This window comes from Vulpes lagopus, chromosome 15, assembly GCF_018345385.1.
Source record: "Vulpes lagopus strain Blue_001 chromosome 15, ASM1834538v1, whole genome shotgun sequence".
NCBI classification, from domain to species: domain Eukaryota; kingdom Metazoa; phylum Chordata; class Mammalia; order Carnivora; family Canidae; genus Vulpes; species Vulpes lagopus.
This window is the reverse complement of record NC_054838.1, coordinates 10,781,876-10,802,602: the sequence shown is the minus strand read 5'-3', so window position 1 is coordinate 10,802,602 and position 20,727 is coordinate 10,781,876. Positions and strand designations below refer to the sequence as shown.

The window sequence follows — 20,727 nt, the reverse complement described above, 5'->3', positions numbered from 1 at the left end:
GGTGCATGGAGCCTGCTTCTCCCTCTGCCTGTGTCTCTGCCTCTCTCTCTCTCTCTCTCTCTCTCTGTCTCTCACTGTGTGCCTATCATAAATAAATAAAAATTTAAAAAAAAAAAATAAATAAATAAATAAGGGTGCATATCATTAATATTAATATTAAAATAATTCCAATTTTCATAAACATCAAGATATTTTCAAATGGCACACCAGTAATCATTCTGTTTAAAAGACCCAGATTTGGGAAAGTTTTTTAAAGATCTACATTTTTTTTTTAAATTTTTATTTATTTATGATAGTCACAGAGAGATAGAGAGAGGCAGAGACACAGGCAGAGGGAGAAGCAGGCTCCATGCACCGGGAGCCCGACGTGGGATTCGATCCCGGGTCTCCAGGATCGCGCCCTGGGCCAAAGGCAGGCGCCAAACCGCTGCGCCACCCAGGGATCCCGATCTACATTTTTTTTTAAAGCAGGAATGAAACAGGGCATATAACCTGGGTATGAAAATACAAAGATGACCAATGTGTTGACACTAGACAACAGTAGTTGTCTATTTCCCTATCTACACTATACAGTAAAATATGGTTTTACTTTTTGGTTGAAATTATAAGCACATACCTGTCATTAAATTTTTGAGAGAGGTTTAAAAGAAACTACTGTGTGCTAAATACAGTTTCAAAATGATAGAAAATGGGAAATCTCTCACAAGGTTTCCTGGAGAATGTTGTTTCATGACTCAGAAAACAAAGATGGACATTTTTCACTTGTTACCAGAAGTTTAGATTTGAAATTTACTTAAATTGAATGAATGCCAAAATCCTAAGATGAAAGGAGTGATAACTAAATTTTCCAGGAAGTCTAGAAAATCAAGGGAGTTTTTAGATTATTTTCCAGTGCTTCACAGACCAAGCAGGTACCAAAAAGATACATGTAAACCTCACCTTAGGTGTTCAGGCTATAATAGGTCCAGGCTAACTAGTGGGTTTCTATAGTTTCTTCCTCTTTAGAAACTACATTTTCTCATGTATGGTCTTGATAAAAATGAGAAAATAACTTTCATTTGGGTGCTACCTACTATCTTAAATGACTAAATCTCACCAAAAAGCTGGCAACAACTTAAGTTTTTAAAATCTTTTAAAAGCTTACAAAATTAGAAATCTTCAAAAATTCTGTCACAACATAAATAATGGCTGAGAAGGATTAAATCTTCACTCAAAATTCCTGGACTGTTATCATGTAATGACAACAGCTCCAATCCCAGTCAGTCACAGTACAAAGTTCACACCAGAATTTTTATGGCTCAAAGCGAGGTACATAGAACACTCCAGAGGTGATTAGCAACTTCTTTGGACTAAAAGCAAAAACGGCAGAAAGGAGAAATTGTTTGCAAGTAAGACAGTATTGTTCCTAACATTTATTAAATATCTCAACATGCTTATTGCCGTTTTCTTTCAGTTACAACAAAGGTCACTATGGGTAGCTTTTATTTATAGTGAAAAAATTATTTTTAAAACTTTTCTAAAAGAGAAAATCATTCAGGGGAATTTAAGTAGGTCTCTAAAATAAGAAGCTCTGATATTCTGGGGCTCAGGGTCCAGTCTGGTTATTTTTGCTTAATTACACTAGTAATTAAAAGCCAGATGCATATAAACCCATTTGACTTAAATTATATATCAATATAAGCATGTGTGTAAGTGCACAGATGTACATGTGTAAAGAAGACCTCACTTACAATCTTGTTGTCACTTTGTGAATCTTGTAAGAGATACTGTTGGTACCCTGCCCCCACTCCCATGGCCTACTCCAGAAGTCACCTGCAAAGAGTTCTTTTTTTTTTTTAAGATTTTATTTATTTATTCATGAGAGATACACACACACACACAGAGAGAGAGAGAGAGAGAGAGAGAGGAAGAGACATAGGCAGAGGGAGAAGCAGGCTCTCTGCAGGAAGCCCGATGTGGAACTCCATCCCGGAATTCCAAGATCAAGCGTCCCCCAACAGTTCTATCTTGAAAAAGCTTCTGTCCTCACATGGGACCATTCTCTGTCCAGGAGCAAAACTCCTCTCTTCTCCCTCCTTGGTCTTAGCAATTTCATTTCCTGTGCATTCTTTTTTTTTTTTTTTTTTAAGATTTTATTTATTTATTCACAAGAGACAGAGAGAGAGAGGCAGAGACACAGGCAGAGGGAGAAGCAGGCTCCATGCAGGGAGCCTGACATGGGACTCGATCCCAGGTCTCCAGGATCAGACCCCAGGCTGCAGGCGGTGCTAAACCACTGCGCCACTGGGGCTGCCCTCCTGTGCATTCTTGACTAAATTTCTGCCCACACGACTAAATTCATGCCCACATGGCTTAAAATATTCCCCTCACCTTCTATGTGAATCTTGTCTTCTTCAGAATCTACGGGAACTCAAAGAATAACCTCCCTAATTGTTTACTCTCATGTATCATCAAACTCTTAGGGGCAGTACTGCCATAGTTTTCCTACTAGGTGTCCTTGTTTCTGCTGCTATCTCCCACAATCGGTTTGCTGCACAGAAGCCAATGTGATTTAAAACAAACAAACAAACAAACAAACATACATACATACATACATCAGGGCACCCGAGTGGCTCAGTGGTTGAGCATCTGCCTTTGGCTCAGGTTGTGATCCCAGGACCCTGGGATCGAGTCCCACAGTGGGCTCCCCGCAGGGAGCCTGCTTCTCCCTCTACTTGTGTCTCTCTTCTCTCTGTGTGTCTCTCATGAATAAATAAATAAAATCTTTAAAAATAAACAAATCAAACCAAATCAAATCAAATCAAATCATGCTAGTCTCTCATTTCAAATCATCCAATGGCTTCCTCTTGCACTTGAAGTCTAAATACCTCACCGTAGCCCATCTGCCTCCTCCTTGATTTCATCTCATTCTCTCCCTCACCCACTTCATTCCACCCACTCTTTTGCTTTCTGCTACACTTACTATAAAGTCTAGCTAAGGGTCTTCCTCGCCAATTTTCACATAGTTGGTTCCTTCTCCTTCAAATCTCGACTCAAAAGTTACCCCTTCAAAGAGCTTTTCCAGACTGTTCAAGGTAGTCGTCCTTGATCACATTTTCTTTCTTTCTTTTTTTTGATCACATTTTCTTATTTAATTTTCTTTATTACACTCATCAGTGTCTGAAACCGGCTCACTCTGCGAAACTTCTTTATTATCTGTCATACTACTAAAATCTGAGTTCCACGATAGCAGGGTTGTCATACTACTAAAATCTGAGTTCCACGATAGCAGGGCTCCTTACTGTATTATTTGTAAGCAAATCCCTGCACCTAGAATTTGGTGGGTGCTATATACTCAAGTAATCTTTAGCATTTAATCATTACACACAATGTCATACTGCCAGTCACTAATTATAGCTACAAAATGTTACTTCATCCCTGTTAACATTGAAAAGAATGATACACTACACAGTTTTCCTGTTGAAAAAATTATGTGAATTTATTCCTGTCTAATGAATCAGTCGTAATTCCGACAAAAACACATTTCAGGAGAAAGTGTCAATATTCCTCTACAAAAAAAAAAAAGTACTGGTACACTCATACCATAATGAAAATAGTAGTGGCTGTATATAGTGAACAAGGATGCTGAATTTTCATTTACACTAACTTTTTGGTCTTCAAATGGAATTTATCAATTAACACAGCACGCTAAACTTGAAATCAAGCATTCTGGCATCTACAACTTAAGTGATTATAATTAAAATCAGAGTCTAAACTTTTTAATCTCAAATTGGCCTTTGAATGCTGGCCTAAAATTTCTATTCTCCTTTGCTTTATTGCCATAATGAATTATTTCCCTTGCCTTGAAACAGTGTGGTCTCATATTTGTTCAAACACCATGTCAAAATAATCAGAATTTCAACATTTCAAGATTTTTTTTTCTAAACAGGAAGTGCAGCTTAGCAGAACTTCAAGTCTGCTTTGTCTTTACTGTCTCTTATAGTAAAGCTCTTCTGTGGTCTTGATATTTCAAAGTAAAACCCTTCCTGAACCCAGCAGATAAGAAACTTTTAATGCCTGTTTCTAACTGCTCACAAGTGAAGGCCATTATAAAAAGTAAATAACAATGGAAATTGGATAGGTGTCAGGAGAATTGTTATTTATTACTTTTAAATTTTATTTCTCCATGGCTATTTATCAGGCTCAATTACAGTGGGTAACGGACTATGATCCATTGATGATAGCTACCAAGTTACACTTAACTTCATAACAATACTTTTGGATGTCATATTGATTTGAAAGTAGAATGAGGTGAAATGTTCATTAAATTTTACTTAAGTCAAAGTCTCCCCACCTCTAGCGCACACACGCACGCACGCACACACACACACACACACACACACACACACCTCTATATGTAGGTTTGCGGGACTGCCCAGAAACCTAAGGTCCTTCTATTGTTTTCCTTCCCTGTAATGAAAAATTGGTTGGTGATATGATACTTGCAATGTAAGTCATTACAGGTCTGATGCTACAGTTGTTACACATTATTGAATCTATCGAATGAAAAGGGAGCACAAAGGGAATTTCCAAATGCAGCTGCTATTTCCCATTTGTTAAATCCTTTTATTATACCATATAAGTACACAGCTGGGAAATACTATAGAGTGGGAGTTAAAACAAAATATTTTGGCTTCCAGACATTCAGAATACACAAAGGCTCCAGTGGAAAGCAGTGCTTGATATCAAAAGAGAGTGAAAGTTTGAAAACATTTCCAACAAATATGATTTCTTTTATACTAATATATAATATATGTGTAAATTTAAACTATTTTATACTACCATAAATCCCTCTTTAAATAAATTTGGTAAGCAAATTATTAATATCTATTTTCTGACAAAATTTTAGGTCATAAAACTTTGAGAATATATCACTGAAGCAAATTGGCACTTGCCAAAATACAAACAAATTTTGCTGACGAAAATAAGTAGCATGTTCTCTAAAGAAGTAAAATTTGAAGTAAATTATTTCTGCCTCAACCTGTATTGTTCAGTTTCATTATTTTTAATTGTCCATGACTATACTTGACATAAGCAGCAAAATAGATCTTGGACCTAACCCTTCTTTCTATCCCTTCTGCCTCTACACTAATCCAAACCACTACCATCTCTTACCTGGACTTTTTTTAAGGTTTATTTATTTATTGGAGGGAGGGAGAGGGAGAGAGTGTGCACCAGCGGGAGAGGGGGGTAGAGGGAGAGAGAGAGAATCTCAAGCAGTCTCCCTGCTGAGCACAGAGCCTGATAGGGAATTGATCCCACCACCTGAGCCAAAACCAAGAGTCTGATGACCACCTGACTGAGCCACCCAGGCACCCCTTACCTGGACTTCTGAAGTAGGCTCCCACCAGGCCTTACTCCTTTCACTCTATCTTCCTCCCACCCATTCATACTATACCAGAGTAATCTATCTGCAATGTTCTAAAATCCTTCAATGGTTTTTCAATGCACCTAGAATCAAAACTCACTTCTATAACATTATCAATATGATCTTATTGGATACAAACCCCTACCAGTCTCTTCAACCATATCTGTTGCTACAATATATCCTTACTCATTACACTCCAGCCACAAAAAAAAACCTATCTCTATTTCTTAAGATTTATTTATTTCAGATAGAGAGAGAGAGAGAGGGGGAGCAGGAGGAGGGGCAAATGGAGAGGGAGAGAGAATGGCAGTCTCTTTGGACTCCCCACTGAGCCCAAAGCCTGATGCAGATCTCAATCTCACAGCCCCAAGATAATGACCTGAGCTACACCCAAGTTGGACACTTAACCGAACCACCCAAGCACCTCAAAGACTGTCTTTCATTTCCTGATACTCAGCTATATTTTATTCACCTCAAATGTTTCATATATGCTGTTCCCTCTACTATTTTTACTCTTTCTTCTATTCTTTGCCTTGCTAGTTCCTATCATCCTTAGGCCAGAGAAAGTATTTCTATCCATCTATTTTAAATTAGCTTTATCCCATTATTTCTCATATAGCATTCTGTTCTTTTCCTTCCTAACACATATCACAATTTTAATCATGTATTTATGTACATGTTTTATTTAATTTCTGTCTCCTCTCATAGATAGAAGTTCCAGGGCAGCATAATCATGCATGTTCTTTCACCACTATACAGCCAGCACCTAGTAAAATGCTGAGCCCAGAGAAGGTGCTCCATAAACATTTGATGAAATAAAAACAAAGCATGGGCCTACTATCTTTAGTGGCAGCGACTGGTTACAAAAATGATTCAGTTCAATCAGAAAAACAGACTTAGTCTTTTAGTCTTGCTTTGTTATACTTTCTCTCTCTCCTCCAATGAAAGTAAAATAAAATTTCCAGTGGATATATCTAACGGTATAATGACAACCCCCTATGAACCTAAATTTAGTCTAGAAAAGTCTTATTTTTCTTCTAATCCCCTACTTCCTACCTACTGGTCCAGAGCACTAGTTGTTGCTGCAAAATCAGCTGAAAAAAAAAAAAAGTTTGCCTCCATAATTTATAGAATCAAGTCTTTGACATTAAGCATTAAGCAGAGAGCAAGAATTTAAACACATGTTATCAGTAGTAAAGGCGTTTTTAAATATTACCTTATTTTTTATTAAGGAATAAAACTTTTCCTCACAGCCCACTTAAAGAATCTTTCATTAACATAACCAAAAGTTAAGAAATGTAAAACAGGTTATCAATTCCTAATCTAATAAAATCGGTTAAGATCTTGGTCAGTTCTAGATGCTTTTAAAAAAAAACTGTATTTTTTTGGTTTAAATCAGACAATGCCACTTACTGCAGCTTCTGTTCTGATGGTTAGAGACAGAATTTCTCATGGGAAAGCTGGCATGTATCTGATGTTGTTTCTACCTTCAGGGAAAACTGAAGCCTGATTGAATGATACTCAGGAGTTTTGTACACCCTTTTGAAATTAATATATAGTCAGGTAGGTGAGAAAAGCTTGATCATAAATCAAAAATGACCATTAAAAATAATAAATACCTACATTTCCTCACTGAAGGTGTATTCACCATATGGCCTCATTCCCATAGACATGTTTTTGCTTAATACAATATTTCAGTGTTAACACACAGACACACACTACCTATTTTGTGTCATTATCAAGTTCACCACCTTATTCAGGGAATAGGATAACCAAACCTCCCCCAAATTAAATTAAATATCTTTTTGGTGAGTTGACCTAATAACGGACAAAAACTAAATCACAAACCGTTTTTCCAATTCTTCCCAGTTCCTAGTATATTGGTAATATCAATCATATAACCATGGTGCTTATTCTGTGACCTGAACACAAATAATTCTAGAATAGGTATTTTGAGCTGCTTCTAAGACACCGCACTCACGGACACACTGCATGACAGTGCCAGATTTTAAAAGCTCACCATTCTTTGCTGAGACGACAGAACACTGTCCCAGTCAGCATCTTGTTGGATGGTATTGACAAGGGTGGGTAGCTCCTCAGAGTGAGGTTTGTTGTGCATTATGGGGTGCAGAGGCAGATGGGAGGCCACATGTTGATCACTGCCCTCTTCCTTTTCTCTTGAGGTCAAATCTTGGGTCATCGCTTCCTCTCCATCAGCTGCACAGGCAAATGGAGAGGTGGCTTGCTTGGAAGACATTCTTCTGCAGAAGAAGAAAAGGCTGTCAATGACAAAAGAGCAAACCATCCCTTACAGTTGACTAATTCAGAAAACAAAAAAAAAAGTAGGTTCTCTAACTTCAAGTTGTTTATGACCTACTCTAAACCACTGGGGGGAAAAAAAACTCAGCAGAAGCTGAGTTTTCGCTCTCTGCTTTTAACTCAGCAAACCTTTTCCTAGTAGTTGCTACACATCTTCTCCCTAACCATCCACAAATGAGGGACGCCTGAGTAGCTCAGTGGTTGGACGTCTGCCTTTGGCTCAGGGCATGATCCTTGGGTCCTGAGATGGAGTCCTCACATCAGGCTCCCGACAGTAAGCCTGCTTCTCCCTTTGCCTGTGTCTCTGCCTCTCTCTGTGTGTCTCTCATGAATAAATAAATAAAATCTTGGAAAAAAATCCACAAATGAAATTTTCATGGAATAAGTTTTCATAACATATAGTATACATATGTGTGCACTTTTCCTCCCAGTTCTCCCAACTAGATCATCAAATTAGGGTGATGGCTAACAATGGGAAAAATAAGTAAGTGAATGAACTGACAAGCCATTTTGGAGGATGATTTTTAAGTAGAAATATCCAAATTTATCTTTTGTTTTATGGGGGAACAAAAGAAGTCTATCTGAGAAAATACAATCGGAAAGCACATAATACATGTTGGAAGTCCTAAGAAAAATTTGGTCCTGACTTCTTAGTTCATACCTTGTATTATGAGTGCCAGGCCTACCATGTACCATGGTTTAGTGCCAATCTGATCCTTTTCTCAAGATTTTAAAAATGGATCAACTATTGTAATTTAACTTTTAAGTGACATATTGATCAAGCAGCCGATAATGTTAGAATAATCGTAGGGCAATTTTGTAACATTTGAATTGAGTATATGAAATAACTCTGACTCTGTATTAGAAACCAAATACAAAATTCAAAGCATTTACTGTGAAAATACTAAAATACTAAAATGCCTACATCATATTTTTAAAACTGCAAAAACAATTACTAAACATTCATCTACGTACCCACAAGTAAACACTGACTGCATTCTGCACAAGGTCTCCATTCTGTGCTTTGTTAAGATGGTTTTCTTAGCAAAATGTTTAAAATAAAACCACCAAAAGTTCATAACTTAAAAGAAAAGACAATTGAGTATTTTTTCTAAAACTTTATGTTATTTTGGGTTTTATAGCATCTTTAGCTCTAAAATTGCTGTGTAATGAAGGAATAAAATCTCCACCTTAATTGCTCTTTAACATTAATTGATTTCATACCATTTTTTAAAAAATGCACAAATCAGTTAACATAGGAAACCACATGAGCATTTTTCAAATTAGCAAATCATTAACTTGCTAGTACTGTTTCTACAGACAAATAAATACTGATTAAAGGGTCTAGAAATCTGAGATTAACAGTTAAATTTACAAATCTGTCACATGCTTTCATGAATATTGCAGTGAAGGAAATATCAAGTGCAAAGAAAAATAATTAAGTTAATTCCAATTTAAACAGTAGTTTTTATGTAGCAGCCCATGTTTCACATAGGATTTAACAGCTAATGCTAAATTTCTCACAATTAATGAGGGGGCTCAGATTTAGTATCCTACAGTGAAAAAAATTAATATAAGATCAGCTAATCTAATTATGCACAGTTCTAAATAAAAGTATTACAGGCTTTTGAAGTGCTTTGAAACATATTAAAATGCTGATACCTACTTATAATAATCATTCTACAAATAATAAAATTTCATCTATTAGACTTGATACTAGAAAATAAAGTGGGGGAAAGGAAGTGCAGAAGAATGTCTATATCTTCTTTGAGAAAAAAGAAGTGAAATGTCCTAAAGAGTACTATATCAAAGGATGAGATAAATACATTCTTGACTAATTTCTAGCAATACTAGCAAATGGAAAAATGCATATACATGTATGGAAAATGATACTAAAGGATGTTTCTCATTTACAGGGATCACTGTAAATACTACAACAAAGCCAGGCAAATTATAACTGGTCTGCAAGTTTACCCAGAGTTTACCATAAACAACAAGAGTGTTTTCATAGTTCAGATAATGACAGTACCAATAATGTAATCATTCACATTGAAAACAAAAGAATGAATTTACTGCTGCCTTTTAAAACAGTTAAATACAATTGAAAGTCATAAGCCAAAACTCAGAGTGACTTTAGCTCCCCAACAAACATCCTCTTATTATAAAGTGACTTGGCTCCTTCCAATAGCAATATCTGAGATTGTTGCTTTAGTATAAATTAATCATGACACAAAACCCAAAATGAAAAGTCTCTTAAGAATAATTTCAAGTATAAACTGCACCAATGAACAATAGTGCACAATCCTAATTAAACACAACCGTGCAGCTGTAAAAATAGACTAAATCTGTCCAAAGCTGAGTTGAGTTTAAAGGCTGGTTTGTTAGAGTGTTTTCTTAAGGAAGGCTGGGCCCTCAGTCTTAATCAGCCAATAAATTATTTCCTGCAATTACATTAAATAGAAAATTATCTTCAAATGGGGAGTGTTAATTGAAAATCAAAATTCAGAGGGAAGTTTAGAAATTACACGCTGAATACAATTAGTGAGGAAAGGCTTCACCTCTACTTCATCAACAGTCTTCTGGTGATTCCTCCAGTGACCATTCAGGAAAGCTACCTATTTACAACATCACACAATTTGTCTTTTATTTTGCACCTACGAATACAAACGTCTATCAAGGTTGCAAATAAAAGATAGGCTGCCAAAAAAAAGCAATATTAAATTTGACTGTTCATCCTCAGTTCACACCATCGTTAGAGGACAAAGAGAGGGGGAGTGTAGGACAATAACAGTTAACAACCAAGGAAGGCATACTCAACTTCAAAATCCTTTCCTTTAGCAAAGAAGTTAACATTTTTGTTCCAAGAATACTTTACCATAATCATATTTTATTTAATTTCTTGAGTTTACTCTCTTACAGTTCTCAACATGTTGCTAGCAGAGAAGAAGGTGATTTTGTGGTATGGTTCCACTTGCAGGCTTTTCCTTTTGATAAAATTATTGGGCTTCTTTCAGGTTTCTTTTTAATTGTTGGTTTTGTTGTAGTGTGGTAGTTTTGTTGTATTTATAAGGAAAATGTGTACAAATCCTTTTTAAAGCAGTTTATTAAATAAGTCTAGAATTCACTGATTATTAGATTCAATTTACTGATTACTTTTTGCACAATTACTTTATTAAAGAATCCTTCAACTTACTGATTACATCCTCATTCAAAGGATGTGTTTCTTTACTTTAGCTTTCCTGTTTAAAACATTTTACTAGACCAACTAAACTATTCTAGAAGCTGCAAAGATACCTGACTTTTGGCAATACCTTTACTATAACCACTTCCCATGGCTACTCTCCTTTAGAAACTCATCAATCAAATATACACTTGGTTTTCATGTTTTAAAATGTCACCTGAGATGCTTACTTTTATTTTTAATGGTCATTTAGTAATTTTTCACTACAAAAATTTTCGCCCCCAGTGTTTTAGAACAGTAGCTTACTTTGGGGGGCTGTCATATAAAACTAGTAAGCAAAAGAATCAAAATCCTTATGAAGATGGTCAATTTCTGTGTGACTTTACTTTGTTTTATTTTTGCACTATTATAACTTAAAAATCATTCAAATGAATTGTTTTTTTAATTTGTATTAAAAAAAATCTCCCTAGTTATACCCCCTGAAAACAGGGGTTTATAATGGAAGTGCTGACACAACCCTAACTAAAGCAGCGCAAATGTTGCCGCTATAATACACAAAATCAAGTTCTATTATTCTAAACTATCCTCGCTCATGGGATTTTTCTTTACTGTGCTCCCAGCCAAACTGCTGAAGCATGAAAAATTTAAATGCAATCAAATGCGCCCAATTCTACTTTACTAGAACAAGTGTCTACAGTGGTACAATCTTAAAAGGAGATGCAACAGATTTGTTTGGTGTTTTTTTTTAACTGTTTATTTATAATACAGTGCATTGGAGATAAAATAAAAGAGGAAATTACACTCACATGGTACTAGTGTATTGACTACACAGAGTACATTATAATCAGAGAGAAAAACTACATTGTCAACTTATCACATTGGTTAAACAAGATGGTTTTCTGGGGCATAGCTATTATCAAGTAAAACCTCCAAAGAGAATTACATATCTTTGGGACACATGAAACTAAATTCCCATCATGTGTTCCCCGAGTTTGAAATGTCTCTGCCCAGAAGATCAAGTGAATTCCCAGGATGCCAGGCCATTGGGAAGAACTTCAGGGCTTAGGACTTTTGGGAATGAGACTGTTGGAAATAAAGTCTCCAGCAATTGATAATGTTTTCTAGGAAGTCAGTATGAGTATCTCTAGAAAGATGATAATTACTTTACTTCAAATTCCAAAACCCCAGGAACAAAATCTGAATGTTTAGGCCATTACAAATTTATTCAGACAGTAAGTATACTTCATGTTCTTTAACAAGAAATTAAGATCAGCTGGTCTAAAGACTTTATAAAATGGTAAGGATATGTATATCTATACATTAAGCCCTCTATGGCAGAAAATCAAATTTTCTAGAATTTTAAACCAGCCCAACCTGCTGTTGTTATCTTTAAGAAACAGTTATTTGTAAATGTTTAAAGGGTAGGATTATTTTGAAACAAATTTCTCCTAGGGCATCACCACCTGAAATTACTGTTGGTTTTTTTTTTAACCATTTGCCTGAGAAGAATTCATTTCAAAACTACGCTTTGGGATTTACATAGGTATCAAAAAGAGCCAACTGAGTTTATTGCAACAATATTTTTAACCTGATTTTTAAAAATGTTTTCCTTACTGCTAAGATAATTATCAAACCGCATTCACTTTTTAGGTGTGTTACATTTATTCAAAAGAAGCTTTGTTTTTACTATAAAGCAACATTTTAATAGTTGGTTTACTTAAAGAAAAAATTAAAAATTCAGGCCAATATTCACATTTGTTTTTGCAACTCAGCCCCAGGCTACCAAGGTAGACTTAACTTCTGTCAGATAATTCACTGTTAATTTAATGCTGCAATTGATCTGATACTAAGAAATAAACAACTAATTTTCCAAAAATATAACACAGTGCCTCTCATTTTAAGGAGCATGAGTAACAGATATGTTCAGCTGCCAAAATGCACAATACTTAGGAACCCCTACAAAGGATGCCAGTCCACCCAGCCCAGGGCAAAGAATGATTTTTCCTGCACCTCTAATTCCCACGTCTAAGGATTGAGGGGTGGGGAAGGATCTTGGTTCCAGACATTAAAATGAAGATATCCCTTTCAAAACTTTTCCTGCTTCATTAGGGTAAGGCCTGAGGGCGGGTGTTGATTCTTTGCATTGTTTTATCCAGCACCACCTCCTCTCCCCAACTCCAACCCCAGCTTCCCCAGCTTCTGCCAGGTTTTCTCCCTCTTTCATCTGTTTAATAAGTAACTGAGAAAATTCCGTGAAAAAGAAGGTAACTGCTTTCAGAGCCACCGTGGAGAGTCATAAACCTATCTTCTAGGGTTCGTAGTGGCTCTTTCAGAATGTATATGGGAACATATACAGACAATATCTGTCAGAAGAAAATTCACTGATTTACCTGTCAGATCAATAGAGATGAGGCAAATGAAATATGCTTGGGGCCCTTGAAGTATGTCTAAGAAGGGGCTTAAATTAATGGATTCTGACTTATCTAAGGCTTCTAATTTTTCACACCAAAGCACCAGAATTGTCTCCAAAGGCCTTCTGAGGTTCTTCAAAACAGGGACTACCTGGAACAGATTCTTCTCAAGTCATCAAAGTTTGTGTTTCTAGAGTTTATATTTAGCTGACAATATTGCTGTCACTTTATATAGCTTAAGACTGTTCTTTGGACTAGAGCTCATATGTCTTGGAATGCTTTGACTCATGAATTGTTTCTCCTGATAATGTTACATCACGTAACCACCTCTGTCTAATTGGTTAGTATCTTCTGGAAGAAGGCAACCAGCCTAAAGACCAGCCTGCCTGCCTGCCTGCCTATGGAAAACCTGTAATTGTTACATGTGTCTCTGAGTATCCAGTTTCTTCTGGAGATCAAAACAACTTGACTTCATATAACCCTTGTCTATACTTCTGCTTATAGTGATACTGAATTTTTCTCACAGTTTTTCTACCAATAACTTGTTGGGATCTTTGCCTTGGAAAGCCAGGCCCAGAATTTATAAATAAAATCAGTCACTTAACAATAAAAGCAAAACCAAACAATGGCTACTATAAATACACACTAACTTAGAGGATTTTAATCAAGCACAATGACTTTATAGCTCAAACTGAAAGGCCTCTATGTGGCTTGAATGAAAACTGTCTACAATAATAGCAGAATGAGTTTATTTATATATGCTTACTTTGAATCTCCTCTTCACATGAAATGAGAACCATAATTTTTAAAGTGAAAACCAAACATGTGTTTGTCAGCTTGAAACCAATCCACTAGTCTGGGAGCCCAATTATACAATATCGTATCCACTTATTAATAAGAATCATAAACCAGAACAATAACTTCTCAGAGAGAAAGGGCAGGAAGCCATCACTGTATACTTTTCCATTCTTACCCCTATTTTCACTTTTTAGTATTGCCAGAAAAAAAGAGAAAAATGAAAATTGATGCTCGATAGATCATTTCAAAAAATGAAGGCTCACGTGATGACGATGAGCAAAATTACATAAAAAAGTTAATCTCTGAGGTTTTCCTTCAGCTAAATAAAGCGATCCAGCAATTTCTCTCTTCCATATAAATGAAATAGGTATAAATTTCAGGTTCCTATCAAGAGGAGGAACAGGGAGGGGAAAAGAAGGGGGAAGGGTGAGACAAGGGAAGGGGAGGGGTTGGTGAAAGGGTGAAGGGGAAAGGGGAGGAGAGAAACAACCGTGGCTTTGCAGTTCATTTTCAGTTTGTCTACTTAATGAAAACCTCATTGTACAACCCTGAAAACCATTTCCAGCAGGCAAAGTATTTCTGATTCAGCGGAGGTTACACAAGCATCAAAGCAGTTAAATATAGGTGCCAAGCTGCATTGCCAGGAGCTCTTAGTACTGTGAGTTAGTGTTACCTGACAGCTTAGTGAATATAAAATTACTTGTTTCTCCAATTGAAGACAATCAAATTGTCACCTTCCATTGTAATAATGCACAACTAGTGATCAGCAAAGTGCAAACATAATTACCATGAAGAAAACAAAAAATCAAATCTAAATCTCTCTACAGAGTAAACACATCTATCTGGCTTCCCCCAAAAAAGGAGTGCATTTTAATACTGAAGGCTATGATACAATCTTTGTTATTTAACAATAAGATTTATTAGCCTTACATTAAATTAAAATGAAAAACAACACGAAAGACTAATTCATAAAAAGTGAATACAAATACCAATAAGAGCACTACAACTTTCCAGACAGACTACAAGGCCTACAAATTATATTGCTGCCATTTGGGCCGATAATGTTGTGTATGTCAGCAGCATGTCCATTATAAAAACCATGCTTTAAGCAATATCTTCCCAGCCTAAAAACATTTCTGAAGGTTGAAGATAAACAGGTAAGATCTAACCTCAAAAGCTTTTGTCTTAATTTCTCCTTAAAAAAAAAAAAAAAGTAATGTTTCATTTTTGTTCTCTAAAGTGGCCTGTATTTTCGAGGTTGAAAATTCACCTAACAAAATTGGTTTAGTACTTCTATCCAAGTTTAGAAAAACAACCAAGCATAGGGTACACGTCTACAACTATTATTGAGACACTCAGCATCTGGAATTCTTGTCCAAATTTGGTGGCCAGATTGGCCCACTATGAAATGATTTCAGTAACCCAAAACTGGGTTAGTATTAAAGCACTGAAAATTTGACATGGTTCTCCCATGCTCTGAAGATTCTTAAGATATAAATATAGATGTTGCTCCAAACAAACTACTTTTTAAAAAGTTCCTTTTGTAAAGTGATTTTAGATCTAACTCTAAATTTAAAATATTTGGATTTATATCATTCCTTCCAGTATGGGAAAACTATCTTTCCCATTCTGAAAATACTCCACACATAGGGGTTTCTTCTTTTACCAATAATGTCCTCCTTTTAACAGAGATATACAAAACACAGCTTTGGCCTGATATTCCATTTTGACCCCACACTTCTGGTCTAAATAATATCATTTTTAATCCTCCAACATATATCCACAAAAAAATGGGTCATTTGGGGGAGAGGAGGAATCAATGCACCGGAGTGCATGTGGAATGAGTCAGGGACCATTGACAACATAAGATTTCCTGAACTTGAATCTTACCATATAAATGTAGACATTTCATCCTTTACAAATCTGAAATGGTCAATCTTATACTTTATTCTTACTCCACCATTGCCCCATTTTATAAGGGTAGAGTGGAGAAAAGGATAAGATGAAGACACTGGATTGACTCTGTGACTAAACCAGAAGCTGAATGGGGATGGGAGAAAAAGAGGAAAATGAAAATCCAATCTCTAGTTGCAAGTTTTGTTGCGATTTGAGATAATTTCACATCATTAAAAAAGTCTGGATTTGAGATATAAGACTGTTTTAGGAAAAGATGTTTTTCCTAGACCTTGTCAACTTTCCAGGTACAGAATAAAGCTTCCTCCTCACCACCCTGGCCCAAGAAACTCTACTTACTAAGCTTAATAAAATAAAAACCTTCCCAGCACAGGGGATGCAATTAGTGTTTTTTAAACTTCAGTGATGAGTAACTTAACAATTTCCTAAATTATGGTCCTACAGAATATTCCATACAATATAGTAATAATAAAAAAAGATCAACAAGAGGAAGGGAAAAAACCCTGTTGTCATAGAATGTCTTCTAGTCCTAGGGAGATAAATGCTTACAAAGATATTATCATAAGCTTATACTCAGTGGAAGAAAAATAGAAAATATTAAAAGACTTTGTGTTACATTTTTTAAAAAGTAAGCTTATTCTACATATTCCATGAGATTAGAGATCATGTCTGTTTTGTTCTTTACTGAATCATCAGTGTCCCGCACAGGGCTCACACACTGTAGATAATCAATATTGCCTATATATGTTGTCTAATATTTGAAAGAAAGAGAATGGGGGAAATCAGAGAGGGAGAGATGAGCAAACAGCTTATTTTTCAAACTTAAGGTGAATACATAATGACAGAAAATAACACTCACATGTTAATGCTGCCAACCTAAACATTACTCTTCCTCTATGCTCTTTTTGTCAAACATCTCATTCCTTAATATTTAAATCATATAATTTTTATATTTATATACCCAACACTGAATCTCTCTCATCTTCCTGAAATACAACAGTCCTCAAATGACTGCTAGACATTTATACCAAGATGTAGTCTGCTATGTCATATTCAACAAACTTAAAATTAGTTTCATCATTATTTTCCTCAACACCCTTCCTCATTCATTCACACCCAGAAAAGCATCATTCTCGAAATCATCCAAATTCAAAACATGACACTGCATCTGTCTCCTCTTTTATTCTTGTTCCACATTGCCAGCCTGTCATTAAGTTCCATCAACTCTTCCTTAATAAAATTTCTTCTGCTCACACCTTCTTACCATGCTTATAATCTTACCTGAGTAGGGTTTTCTTACACTTCATACCTAGACTCACAGCAGACTTTAAACTGAATCTTCTGTAAGAGTCCCCTAATTTCATTTTCTAATTTCTCTAGTTTCATTTCTCCCCCTCCAAATCAATCTTACTGCCAGTCCCTTTACCAAGCCACTCTTTTGATCAAGAAACATCAGTGGCTTTCCCCTGATGACAGAAAAAAACTCCAAACTCCTGACTCTGGCATTCAAGGCCCTCCATTCAGATCCAACTAATCTTTCTAGATTTATCTTCTAGTAGCTACACTTTAACCTTCTATTCTAGCTAGATGGATGGACTCAGGCTTCACTTATTGCTGCTACCCTGCCTTTGCTTTTCCTGCCTGTCCCTACTTCCCTCACTCTCCTTTCTTATCACTAGGAAACCAATTGAGATTATTCCAAGTAACTATGATCCATCCCTCTTTAATCACTCCTAATAAATGCTCTGAAATTTTATTTTTGTGCCCCTCATTCCACTTTATGCATGCTGTCTTATTTAATCTTTTTAAAAAGTATACTGTCATCACATTTCTGAAAAGTAATCCAAACTAGATTACAAACTTTTCAAGGGTAAGAACAAAATCCTGGTTTCTCCATATTCCCACAGGTACCTAGTACAATAAATTTGCATAAAGAAAACACTCAATAAATATTATTGCCCAATTACTTAAATATTATTAAATGAATAGGCAGAAACAAATTTAGAGAATTACATTTAACCAGAAGATTTAAGGTAAACCCCTAGATTTCTGTACCTAAGTTGGTTTTCCAGGACTATCTCTTCTTCCCCCCACCCCTGGCCAGTATGTTCATTCACTTAAAAGTTCTATATATTCAATGGCAAGAAAGTCCCCCACCAAAATCATCAATCTATGTTGTCAGAAACATTGGAAAGATGGATGGATGGATGGATGATGGATGGATGGATGTTGGAGAGATGACTAAAAAGAAACAGGAACAGTATTTAGCAGATGCTTAAAAAATACTATTCCCTGCACTGAGCACTGCTACATATATTGGCCCCATTTAGTTCTCAGAATAGTTCCAGGATTAGATAATATCATTGTCCTTGTTTCACAGATAAGGAAATCAAGGCACAAAAACGTTTATATTTTTAAAAATTAAAATTCACCTAAAGTCACACCTCATAAAAACAAAAGGCAGAATTTGAACTCAAGTGGCCTAACTCTAGGACAGAGTTATTGAATTAAAGATAACTAACAGTATTAGAATTAAAGATAACTTTAATTATCTATTAGAATTAAAGATGACTAACAGTAAATCTAAAATAAATTATTAACTATTTTTAATTATCATCTGAATTTTTCTTTACTAATATATATACTTCCTATAGAATTTTATTTTTAATATTCCAGTTAGATATTTTGGATACTCATTTAATCCCAGCTTAGTCAAAAGAATTTGCTAATTTTTTATTATTTAACAACTATTAAACAAAAAAAAAAAAAAACAAAGAAAGAGAAAAAAAAAAAAAAGGAGAGCTGCCAACCCTCTAACCAATCCATTTGACTCTCATTCTAAACAGTTTGACAACAAAATTGGTTATGGTATTGGCACACAAAGGGGACAGGTCCACTGCAGTTTTTATATGATAAATTTTCTAACAAATATTTGTTGTTTACTCTCCATGCTTTCCCTAGAATTCTTTTAATAGTTAGTCTAGATGATCAACATTTAAACTATATTCTTATACAGACAATTGTGAGATAAAATAAGGATGTCATTGCCCATTCATTTCAAGGTCTAGAGAAATGTGAGATCCAATTTCTACTTTCCACCTTTTACCAGAAAGGCCACACCAGAAGCATAAGATACAACTGTACCTGTCTCATTACAAAAGGTGATGAGGACGGCCTTGAGAAAAAATGAGATGAGGTACTTGAGCAGTATATATTTAACACAGGACCCATCTAGAGTTCATTTTAGGAAACACCAAATAATTTAGATAACCTTTTAAAATCTGACTGTCATATAACATTACCTGTACCCTAACTTCTGGGGGGGGGAAGAAATAGGAAAAAAAATCCCTCATACACAGGACTTGCATTTTTATAAATTATAATTGAATGTGAAAGCTGAGGAAAGGTTTTCGCCACTAACTCAGAAGTCCACATTTTTTACATACACCAAATAGTTTAGTTTCACAAGTAACTAAATTGTAGCTATCATGTATTTCTTCCTCCCAACCTTCACCATCCTTCCCTTCCTTATAGCTCTTTGCTCTAAGTTTCTCACTTGCTTTTGCTGGTAACATCCTATCATAAACAGCTCTAGAAGAACATGAGAATCCAATTGTTCCCATGAATCATGACACAAAATTGTCTGAATTATCATTATAAAAGACAAGTATGATGACCCACTGTCTTGCACACTAAAGGATTCTTTACCGAGTACCTAATACACACCTATCAAGCTACAGAACTTCTAATTTTTTCAAGCTTTGTTATGGGAAAGGATCTTGCATTTTTGTTTATACAGTTCTGATTTTTCTTCTCATATAAGCACCACCTCACAGTTTTCCAAAATTGAAAAACTTTTACAGTTATCATGCCTAATCTATTAAGTTTTTCTATTTCTTTAAAAGTAAATATTTGATGTGCAACCATGGTGCTTAGAAACTGGAAAACTGCTACCAGTCTTAACAGAATCTACTGCCATAAGGAAAGTGTGGTAGAGTGGAAAGGCTTAGAGTAGAGATTTAAATCTCAGACCTCTCATTTACTATATCTGTGAACTTGAAAAATTACCTAATGCTCCGAGCCTCCATCTGTCAAATAGGAGATAACTCGTCTTCCTTGAAGAGTTGTTGTGATGATTAAATTAATATATGTGCAAGTACATTGTATTTGGTAGGTATTAAATTAATGTAAATTCCTTTCAATAAAATGTCACAGAAAAAATAGCTTGACTCAAACGAAAAACACAAAAATTCTTAAAGAAAGAGATTTTGAATTTTTACAAATAACAATAAATAAAAGTTCTATGCAAGAGTCTTCCAGTGGCAATACAACCGTGACTCAATGCTAAACAGACTACTGATAAGGACAGTATCAACAGGGTAAAATACACAGGCTACTACATTCCAAAAGTTATAGGCAGAAGAGGAAATCACTCTTTATACAGAGGAGACCAAAGCATATAGCATCTGCTGCTGAGAACTGTATTCCTAAGGAAAAGACAATCAATCCTTGGTTCCATGGGTCCATTCAGACCTCCTGTTCTTAAACTCTCTCCTTGATTTTTAACCAAAGCAGTTCAAGAATTTGGAGAATGTACCCATTTTTCCTCAGAATTGATTTTTAAACAGAAGCAGCATTTCAGTATACCAGAAAAGCTATTAGTGCTTAATTGACAATAGATAAAAAGTCTAAGCGAC

The 20,727-nt window shown here is 35.5% G+C and overlaps 1 protein-coding gene across 24 annotated transcripts in view; it reads right to left on the bottom strand.

Annotated features, from left to right (window-relative positions):
- The window catches only part of SOX6 (SRY-box transcription factor 6), a 585,747-nt gene that overhangs the window by 340,587 nt on the left and 224,433 nt on the right, over positions 1-20,727 (bottom strand). For all 24 annotated transcript variants that reach the window (XM_041730048.1, XM_041730065.1, XM_041730058.1 and 21 more), the window contains one exon: positions 7,428-7,668. In XM_041730048.1, the coding sequence (XP_041585982.1) occupies positions 7,428-7,664 (237 nt within the window). In that variant the 5' untranslated portion in view covers positions 7,665-7,668. The remainder of the gene's footprint in view (positions 1-7,427; positions 7,669-20,727) is intronic.